The 11,436-nt window shown below is 39.8% G+C and overlaps 1 protein-coding gene across 2 annotated transcripts in view; it reads right to left on the reverse strand.

The window, feature by feature from the left end:
* Positions 1 to 10,902, reverse strand: part of VPS26A (VPS26 retromer complex component A) — a gene marked incomplete at its 5' end in the record, with an annotated part of 32,564 nt that extends 21,662 nt beyond the window's left edge. The window contains 2 exons of one of the 2 annotated variants that reach the window (XM_080823417.1): positions 4,195 to 4,344; positions 10,723 to 10,902. In XM_080823417.1, coding sequence (XP_080679543.1) covers positions 4,195 to 4,344; positions 10,723 to 10,725 — 153 coding nt within the window. Of the gene's footprint in view, positions 1 to 4,194; positions 4,345 to 10,366; positions 10,472 to 10,722 lie in introns of those variants that run through there. The other variant, XM_080823418.1, reaches the window with a different exon arrangement.
* Between the last annotated feature and the right edge of the window lie 534 nt (positions 10,903 to 11,436).

The raw sequence follows: 11,436 nt of genomic DNA on the forward strand, positions 1-11,436 counted from the left end.
ACCCATACAGGAGAGTTTAAAAAAAAGGGGGAGGGGGAACAAGCCTTAATTCCTAGGTTGCAAAGACAAAAGCAACTCCAAGCTAACTGAAGACCTAAATGTGAAGTGTAAAATTTAAAAAAAAATTGTAGGAGAATATCTTCATGCCCATAAGGTAGGCAAAGACTTCTTAAATAGGATACAAAACACACCAACAAAAAAGGAAACATAACATTTATCACCTATTAAAGTTAAGAACTATTCATCAAAAGACACCAGTAAGATAATGAAAAATCACACCAGAAACTGAGAGAAAATATTTACAACACATATACAAAAGACCCTACACTGAGAAGCATAAAAGCCTCGTACCAAGAACACACACAAAATAATATTACTCATCGATAAGAAAAAAAGTCAACTGACTAGAAAATCAAGCTCTCCTCACCCCCTAAAAACTAGAATAGGCACTTCATAAAAGATAACAAATGGCCAGTAAGTCTATGAAAGGTTGGTCAACTTCAACGGATGTCAGGGAAATCAAAATTAATACCATGTAACAACCTAGAGTGTGAGACCATGAGAAGAAAAGCCATAGACCGAGAAAAAATATTTGCAGAAGACAGATCTGGGAAAGGACTGTTATCCAAAACATACACAGAACTCTTAAAACTTCAACAAGAAAACAAACAATCCAATTAAAAAGTAGGCAGATGAGGGGCGCCTGGGTGGCTCAGTGGGTTAGGCCTCTGCCTTCGGCTCAGGTCATGATCTCAGGGTCCTGGGATCGAGCCCCACATCGGGCTCTCTGCTCAGCAGGAAGCCTGCTTCCTCCTTTCTCTCTCTGCCTGCCTCTCTGCCTACTTGTGCTCTCTCTCTCTCTCTGTGTCAAATAAATGAAAAAACAAAACTTTAAAAAAAAAATAAAAAGTAGGCAGATGATCTGAACAGGCACCTCACTAAAGAAGACAGACATTTGGCCAAGAGACATAGAAAAGATGTTCAACATCATATTACCAACTACACACCTATTAAAATGGGACCAAATCCAGAACACTGACAACACCAAATGCTGGCAGGGATGTGGAGCAACAGGAACTCTCATTCAAGGAATGAAAAATAGTAGCATTACACTGAAAGACAGTTTGGCAGTGTCTTATAGCACTAAAGATAAGCTTACCATACAATCCAGCAAGCACACTCCTGGGTATTCATCCAAAGGGGTTGAAAACTTACGCCTATACAAAAACCTGCATACAGATGTTTATATGAGCTTCATTCATAACTGCCAAAGCTTGGAAGCAAGCAAGATATCGTTCAGTAGGTGAATGGATGGATAAACCTGTGGTACATCCTGATAACAGACTATTATTCAACACTAAAGATAAATGAGCTATAAAGCTGTAAGGACACAGAGGAACCTTAAACGTGTATTACTAAGTGAAAGAAGACAGTATGAAGAGGCTAGATACTGTATCCAACTACATGACATTCTGCAAAAAGCAAAACTACGGAAACAATATAAAGGTCAGTGGTTTGGCAGGCAAGACAGGAGAGATGAATAGGCAGAACAAAGAGGACTTTTAGGGCAATGAAAATACTCTACACGATATTATAATGATGGACATATATCATTATACATTTGTCTAAACCCACAGAATAACACCAAGAGTGAACCCTCAGGTAAACTATGGACTGGGTGATTTTGATGTGTCAATGTAGGATCATCCTTGGTAAAAATTGTGCCATTCTGGAGAGTGACATCAATAATGGGAGATGCTATGCATGTGTAGGGGCAGTAGGCATATAGGAAATACCCGTACTTCCCTCTCAATTTTGTTATAAACCTAAAACTGCTCTAAAAAAATAATTCTTGAAAAAAAAAAGATCTGGGAAAAAAAGCATGCAGACAGAAATTCACATGTCAAGAGTATCATAAAAGGATTTTATTCTTGCTTTGGTTGGGATGTCAGACTCTCAGAACTTCAAAATTATATCTAAGGTATGAGGAATTGTTATGCAGAGACACTATATAATGCAAAACCAAGTTTAGAAACCAATTATTCAGTCCAACTTTCTTAATTTTAATGTGAGATCCAGAAAGTTAAATGACTGCCCAGAGTTACCTACCAAGACAGTGGTAAAGTCAAGACTAGATCTTCCAACTCTAAGCCAATGATCTTTTTATTATACTCAGATATTTCAGAAAGCCTAGACTTGTTCTTAGTGAACATGCTGGGTCAAAGGTAACCAATGCTTGTTTTCTTCTCTTTCTTTAAAGCTTTCTTATTAGAGCACTCATAAGTCACCTATTTAATAACCTATTCTAAAGGTATGCCAGGAATCAATCAATATTAACAGCAGTTACAACACTTGTAAAAAAAAGAAAACCAAATATCATGTACTCCCAATTAAAAAAAAAAAAAAAACACCACCATGTATACTCTTGCCAAAAGAATTGAACTTGACTTAGATCAAGCTTCTAGATCCAGCTACCAATTTACAGGCAACAACTGTATCATGAGTATGCAATCACAGAGAACTCTATAGTTCAAGTGTCCCCGGTTCTTCAAAGTATTAGAAAAGAAAGGCATGAAGAGGGAATGTGAGATTAAAAGAGATTTAAAAAGCGTTATCAATCTTTTTAAGGGAGCAAAACTACACAATTAAGAAACACAAGGAACTATATTATAAAAATCAGCATAGTGGTTTCTTTTGAGAGGAAGAGGCTATGTTTGGGTAGCTGGCAAAGTTCTCCTTCTGGACTTGAATGGTAATTACAAGAAAACATGCATTATGATTATTTATTTGTTTTGTGGTTTTCAGTATCTGTTTTATTTTACAATAAAAGGTTAAAAACGAGAAACACTTCAGGTCCATAAATAATCAGACTCCAGATGTAGTATCTCCTGAGCAACAGATTATTTTTTTAAATGCAATCTACAGTTATTGATTAGGACTACTACATATGACGTCTAGCAATTCCAAAAATGTAACCTGAAGGTACACTACTTTCTATAAATCACACTGAGGAAGCTTTCATTCCCCTTATTTTCCCATCCTCCTTTATTTGTCCTATAAACATTAGCCACGAACTCCTAACAAACCCAGATGACATAAGATCACTTTAAACCAGACAATGATTGTTCCCTGCTAGACTTAAAAACAAACAAAAAGGGGTGCCTGGATGGCTCAGTCAGTAGAGCACGCGACATTTTTTTTTTTTTTTTTAAGTGGACTCTACACCTGGCCCAATGCTGGACTTGAAGACCTGAGCTGGGATCAAGAGTCAGAAACCCAAACCACTGAGCCACCCAAGCATGCTTAGAGCATTGGACTCTTAATCTCAGTTAGGGTCTCAGTTCAAGCCCTATATTTGGCTTGGAGCCTACTTAAAAAAAAAAATTATGATTGTGCTCGCTTCGGCAGCACATATACTAAAAAAAATTATGATTAACGAGTATTAATCATATTCGCTAAGGCATAAGACTACTTTTATGCATCACTTGATAAGGAAAAGGGGGAAAAGTGAAACCTTACAGAAGAGATCACAGATGCACCTGATCCTACACAGATACATTACAAATGTACATTAAGTCCTCTACAGAGATCAACAGACACAACGGTGGCAGTACAGAGAGATAAGCTGTAAAGAATGAGAAAGAAACATTTAAAGGTCTGCTAAAGAGTTATCCCCAATCTCTGTAACTCAACTTAATGTAAAAGGAGAAACGAACTTTGAGTGGATCACAGCCCCTTTAGAAAAGTGAAGCAAAACAGATGCATAGTCACAAACACAAAATTCTGCTTGCAATTTTAGACTCTGCTCCTGTAACCCCTCCAGTTTAAGACTTTTTCCTGTAAATGCGCTAATGAATCAAGAATTTTAGCTGACCTTCTAAAAAATCTTTCCACCTTGGGGCACCTGAGTGGCTCAGTGGCTTAAGCCTCTGCCTTCAGCTCAGGTCATGATCTGAGGGTTCTGGGATCAAGCCGTATCGGGCTCTTTGCTCAGCGGGGAGCCTGTTTCCCCCTCTCTCTCTCTGCCTGCCTCTTCACCTACTTGTGATCTCTGTCAAATAAATAAACAAAATCTTTAAGAAAAAAACTTTCCACCTCTAACAAAATCATTCAAATTTAGAAACAGTACAGACAACTTTGATGACTAATTCTAGTATCTTACATCTAGGTACTTCTCACAAACAAAAGATTTACCTTTCCTGAAACGGATTCTCCGTCATAGAAAAGATAGTGTTTTTCTACTTTACCATCTTCAGTTTTCATTTCGGCCATTTTCCTGGTCTCCCCATCATTAAGGACAACATCGATCTCACAAATGGGTCCAAAAAAGCCTCCAAGAAAACTCTGAAATAAAAAAGGAAAATAAAAGGAAATATAAAAGGAAAATGCTCATAATTATGTTTTGTCAGTCACTACATTTTATAATACAAATCTAAGTATCTTTTACCTACAGTTAAACAAACTGCGAATCTGTAAGTACAACATGGAAGTAAGAACTTTCAACAAATTCGACCTCAAAACTAAACAAATTTGGTATAACAATGTATATACAGCTAATACTGTACTTTACATTAAAATATGTTAAGAGAGGGGCGCCTGGGTGGCTCAGTGGGTTAAAGCCTCTGCCTTCGGCTCCGGTCATGATCCCAGGGTCCTGGGATCGAGCCCCACATCGGGCTCTCTGCTCAGCAGGGAGCCTGCTTCCCTCTCTCTCTCTGCCTGCCTGTCTGCCTACCTGTGATCTCTGTCTGTCAAATAAATAAATAAAATCTTTAAAAAAAAATAAATAAGGGACGCCTGGGTGGCTCAGTTGGTTAAGCAGCTGCCTTCGGCTCAGGTCATGATCCCAGCGTCCTGGGATCGAGTCCCACATCGGGCTCCTTGCTCGGCAGGGAGCCTGCTTCTCCCTCTGCCTCTGCCTGCCACTCTGTCTACTTGTGCTCACTCTCGCTCCTCTCTCTCTGACAAATAAAAAAAAAATAAAAATAAAAATAAAATAAAAAATAAATAAAATAAAATAAAACATGTTAAGAGAACAAATTCATATTGCATGTTTTTTACCATGGTTTTTTAAAAGACAAAAAGAAAACTAAAATTTAAACATGCTATAATTTCAATCATTTCCACAGGTAACCACTATAAATAATCAATTACTACTATACCAGAAATCTAAAAAATTAATTCTTAACATCTGGACCTGAAAAGTTATCTTTAGTTATACTTCTATGCTGTTATTTCATATGCAGCACTCATACAATCCAAATTATGCAGTACTCATACAAATCCAAATGAATTAATACAATGTACTATTTACTATAAAATGTACTGCTATATAGGTCTGACCAGGATGTGTTACATTGTAAAAACCCTTGAAATATAACTGGCTCTAATGGAGGAGACTACGTTTCTGTGAATTTTTTCAAAGAAAATGTGTAAGCCTTGTTACGGAAATCCTGAATATGACAGAAATAAAAAGGACAAAAATCAACTGCTTATGAATACCAAAACACATTAGTTGATAATAATATGGACTCCATTAGTAATTCCAATATCAGATACAGCTGTGGATCATTTTTGTTACTAAAGAAAGCTGGTATTCTAGTCTTTTTTTTAAAAAATTTATTTATTTATTTATTTGACAGACAGAGATCACAAGTAGGCAGGGGGTCGGGGGAAGCAGGCTCCCTGCTGAGCAGAGTGCCCCTAGACTTTTTTTTTTTTTTTTAATTTACGCCAACAGTCCTCTATCCTGTCATCCTATATCCCTTCTTAGTCTGCCCTACACAACCACAATAATCTCTTAAAAACATAAACCTCATCATTTTCTGTTTAAAATCCTTCAGTGGGCTGGTAAGAGTATAAATTAGAACTACTTTAGAAAATAGTTGGTATTTGGGGCACCTGGGTGGCTCAGTGGGTTAAAGCCTCTGCCTTCGCCTCAGGTCATGATCTCAGGGTCCTGGGATGGAGCCCCCGCATTGGGCTCTCTGCTCAGCAGGGAGCCTGCCTCCCCCTCTCTCTCTGCCTGCCTCTCTGCCTACTTGTGATCTCTGTCTGTCAAATAAATAAATAAAATCTTTAAAAAAAAAAAAAGAAAGAAAGAAAATTGTTGGTATTACCTGGTAAAGCTAAAGATATACATATCCCACGACCCAGAAAATACACCCTTAGATATATACCCTAAAGAGAAACTCTTACATACATGAACCAGGAAACAAATATAAGAATGCTAATAATATCTTGGTTCATAAAGCCCCAAATAGGAAACAATCCAAATATCCATCAACAAGAGAATGGATACATAAATTTTATTCTATATTCATACAGTAGGCAAAGGGATGAGACACAACTATACACAATAATAACTTTCACACATACTATAGAATTACATTTATTAAAAAGTCAAAAACATGTAGTGCACACTATAGCATCAGAAGTCAGGAAGTGGTTAGAAGAGAGCATAGAGGGAGTTTCTGGAGTGCTAATTACGCTGTTTGCTTTTATCTGAGCACTTCACACATAGGTTTGATCACTTTGTGCACTTATTATTCTGTACACTTATTTGTGCACTCTTCTGTACGTCAATGAAATGTTAAATACGTACACACGTGGGAGCGTGAGTAAATGCGCGAATGCAGGCGCGCACGCGCGCGCACACACACACACTCTATTCCCTAACATGGCCTGCACATGTCTGGTCTATCATCTCTCCAGTCACACCAGCCTCAAATTATTCAAGTTAATCAAATCTGCCAGGTTCCTTCTTGTCCTAGACCAAGTATCCTTAACCTAACTAACTCAGCCTCTGAATCTCAGTCTGACTCATTTCCATAAAGAGGCCTCCCATACGTTCCTAAATTGAAACTAGTCTCCAAATTTAGGCCTCACAACACCATGTAGTTTTATTACCTCATCATCTGTTATAGTGTGTGCTTATTCAATACCTGAATCCCTGATTGAACTCCAGGAGGACAGACACTTTATCCTTTGCTCACCACTGAAGACATAGTAGCTAGGATTAGTGTGTGGCATTTAGTAGAAAGCATTCGAATACCTACTGAGTGTTAATTTTGAATAAAATACATACTCTCCTGATAATAAAAAATAAATGGATACACAAAAGAAATGAATTAAATCCAGAATATCTGGAAAGATGGGAGCTCCCCCAAAGGAAGTTAGCTTTGGTGAAGTAGCTACGTCTAGAGCAAGGAATTTTCCTCATGTCTCAGTTCTGTACTCAGGTGGCAGAGTAACAGCAAGCAAGCTAATGATCCTCTTAAAACTCTGCAGGTCACAGGGCGATACTATGATCAAAGGAGACAATGCTTTCCTAAATTCTGAGCTTGCTTTTTGGTATTATTAATCTTATATAAACAAAAAGATTATAATTTCAAGAAATCAACTCAAAGAATTGGCAGATTTATACTTCTGACATACTACAAAGACACAAACAGCATTTTTTCCTTTCAACAATGTTTTAATCTTTCCTGGCAACTTTACAAATAACAAAGTCAATTTTAACCAAAAAATTAATTTTAATCAGAAAAGTATTCTGAACTTAGAATGAAAAACATCAATGATAGGTCACATGCAATGCCCCTTTCCAGTTAGCTTTCATACTCAAAACTTGCTTAAATGGTGTTATTTTTTCCTAACAGCTACAGATATGAGAATGTACAGCAGCTCAAAATCAGGCTGCTGATATTTACTAATTCTCTACTACAAACTACAGAGTCAGCCAGGGTGGGGGGAAGCTGTTAATGGGAAGAGCAATTCTGAAAGGGTAGAAGACAACAGCCTCATTTAAGATATAAAATCGCAGCAGAAAAATAAAATTTAATTTTCTCATTCCCCTTAACACATCCCAGAGCTGCTTCTGGGAAAAATGAGATTTGAAAACTATAAAAATTATTTTATGGATAAAAAGAATTATTATGGTACCTTTTCCCACATATGGATACTTAACACATAGAGCTGAACTTGGGATTTGAAAGCTGATATTAAAAGATCAATTAATCAAAAATAATGAAATCAAAATTTCCACTAAATAAAGTGGTGTAAAAAAGACTGAAGTCTTATGAAACTTCACAATTAACCAATAACATAATTATAATTAAACAGTCTTATTTTGACACCAAAGATAAAAATGAAAAATTCCTAAGCATTAAAAATCTGAGAAAGCTATGTGGTATCTTCTATTACTTTCTGTATGCAGAAGAGTATTTCATAACTAAAAATTTAAAAAGCAGACTTACTTTTCAACACAGTCAAAACACTAACATGGGGAGAGAGCAGAAAGCCTAGTTACAGCACATACATAATAGGCTGAGTAAAAAGCTATAGTACCTTAACAATGTTAACAGAAACTTCAGCACCAGGTTAACATCCAGTTTTGCACACTAGGACACATCAAAAATGAAAGAGTCTTACTGAAAGCCTCCAGAAAACTGTTGATGTCTTATATTTAACAAGCAGTCAACAAAGAGAAAAAAAACCTGAGAAAAAAAGTTTGTATTTTGTTTTCCTTCTAAAAGAAGTTGAAAGAGAAATATTTCTCTATGCAAAGTCTTGCTTTTAAAGTTTTTATTGCAAGATGTGCATCTTGTCATTTCAAAGGAAAATTCATGAAATTAAAAGTTTTAAAATTCCTCACAAATTATAATAATTCTCCTGATATGTAAAGAGGAAACAAAATACATAATTGGCAGGATGGTGAAGACTCCAACAGTGGAAAGGGAATGAAAACTGTAAAGAAGGTTAGAATACATTAACAGAGACTTTTGCTGCAATTACAGATGAGACATTTTAAAGCGAAAGACTACTCAGTTCTGGCAAAGATATCTTCAAGTGAGCATTCAGAATATGAGATTTTCAGGACAGTATTAGACAAGTATATATAAGTCAAAATTCAGGTAGCCTTTAAATAACTAGACTCCAATATATATGACTATTAAAAGATTATACCATTGTTTTTATAGTTTTCTACTTGTGGCCTAACCCTCCTATCACCTTTAGGTTAATTTAAGATTTTTCATATAATTCATAAACCCGTACTGAGCATTACCATCCAGCAAAATTGCATGTGGATATGTTAAAAGCCAACAAACTTTCTAGCGCTCACTGAAGAAACTTCACTCCTTCCAAGTGATGTAAAGAAGTGCAACTCAAGGTGAGTGGAAAGGGAGATTCTCAAAATTTACACAAGCAATGAAACAGCAAATTTTCATCCACAGATTACATTTATGCCCAGTTCAGTGTTCTAAAGCTTTACAATTTAGTTTATGTTTGACCAGTCAGTTGAAAATAAATTGCTCTTAAACTAATTCAAAAGCTTATTAAAAGTAATAATTTCTAAAATAAGCAAAAGACTTTTAAGTCTTCTTGGCAAAGTATATTCAATGAAAGAACACTTCCTAACTCCCTGACTAGGCAAGGTCTCCAAATACTTCCTTGTTAAATTTATCACAACTGTTATTTCCACGTTAAACAAATAATTACACAAACAGATGTTTACCTCCCTCTAGACTGTAAGCTACAAGAGAGCAAGGGCTGTTTCACTTTTGCTAGTGGCCCTTGGGTACGCCTAAATAATTATCTGCTGCGTGAAAAAAAAAAGGCCCGAAGTTTAAGAATTAATATGCCTGTCTTCACTCTTCTGATTTTAATCAAATCAACACAACTTGAGTTTAAAATGTATTTATTCAAAACAACTTTTTTTTTCTTTTTTAAAATAAACCTAGCTTCGTCTTCAGCCAAAAGTCTCAAGCAGTTTACTGAACCGGTGAGTTCTGGGAAAGCTGATAATATCAGGCGAGCACACAGTAGGCGCTCAACATATGCTTGCTAAATGAAATGAATACCCGAAGTGAGCCAAATGAGACCCAATCCAGAGGAGATGACCAACACACACACAGTTAAACGCATCCTGCCCACGCCTGAGCTTCCCACTAACTGGTGAGAGTGAGTACTCTTGACTTTCCTCCCTCCTCTGCTCCCTAGGCCATTTCAACATCCCAAAGCGTTAAGTTTCCAGAAAATGGCTTGGGGAAGGAAACGACCGCCAGAGCTTAAACTAGCAGGCACAAAACCAGTCTTCTGAATTAAAAACGTCCCCACTTCAGTGTCCTTTTCTTTCTCTCTGCCATTCTACAAGTGTCAACATCAAGGCTGAACTGGGGTCAAGATATCGCCGAATGTCACCACATCGAGATAAAAACAAAACAAAACCCCGGAGTTTATCAATCTCGTGACCACTGGAAGAGTGACCCCAGTCCCTCCCCCTCACCCCAGCCCGGAACTGGGGGACTGCCGGGTCACTCCACCTGAAGGGAAGCGAGGCTGTCCGGAAGGAGCGGGGGGACTTGACTACCTTGGAAGGGGAGGCGGCGCTGAGCCCCCGCACAGGCGGGGTCCGAGGACTCAGCCAGGGTCCCCACAGCCGGTCGAGGAAGGCGGGCAGAGCCTCCGACATAGCCAAGAGAGCGCGCCGCCGCCCGCAGGTGCTCGGGCCTCTGCGAGACCGGGAAGAGGCGGCGCCGCCGCCGGCCCTTCCCCGATCCCGCGGCGACCAGACAGGCCTAACCCGGCTCCCCGCCCTGCTCGCTGCCCGCCTCCTGCCGTTGCCCTCCGCCCCACCCGCGACGCGGAGCCCGCCGTTGGCCGTCCCGCCGCGCGCTCTGAGGCCAGAGCCGGAGTAGAGCGCGCGGCCCGCCGCGCACTCACCATTGTCAGCGCCGCCGCCGCGTCCCCACCACTTCACTCCGCTACCCTCAGGAGAACTCCCAGTCCAGATTCCCTCCGCCCAAGCGCCCGTCACGTGACCTCGAGCCGCTGGCCGCACGTGACCCCTCCCTTCCTCTCCTCTCCTACCCCAGCTCCAGTCTCCTCCCGGCCTCTTGCCCCGCCCCACTGGCCAGCCTGGCCCTCGAAGAGAGGCAGTTTGGAGGCGGGGCCTCGTGCTCCACCCTGGGGCGGGGGGGCGGGGCCACCGAGATGCCGTAAAGTGGGAGGGGCCTGAGTGGACGCAGGCTCCTTTGGGCGTCCTCGCCCTCTCTTCGGTCACGTGGGGGACGGTTCGCTGACGGGCTTCCTTGCCACGCCCAATTCCCCTTCTTTTGGAAGTTTGAGTAACTGGAAAGGGAGAAGGAAGGGGGAGTGTTCTGCCAGGAGCTCTAATCCGGTGGGTTACGGGGCCGCCTAGACAAAGGGGAGCTGTCACCCGAGGCGTTGCTTCCTTAGGCCTCGCAAGGTACAAGTTCTCTTAATTCACGGAGGAGGCATTCTTCTTTCATCTTTCTGGAACTCTACCCGGCTCCCTCTCCCACTGGGAGCTGCTGGGTTTTGAGAACTTGTTAACTTTGTAGCATACCCTGAAGAGCCGGCCAGTGGGAAAAAACTTGAGAGTGGTACATCTGTTGCTTTGTAAAGTACACGGAT

This window comes from Martes martes (assembly GCF_963455335.1).
Source record: "Martes martes genome assembly, chromosome: 14".
Taxonomy (NCBI): domain Eukaryota; kingdom Metazoa; phylum Chordata; class Mammalia; order Carnivora; family Mustelidae; genus Martes; species Martes martes.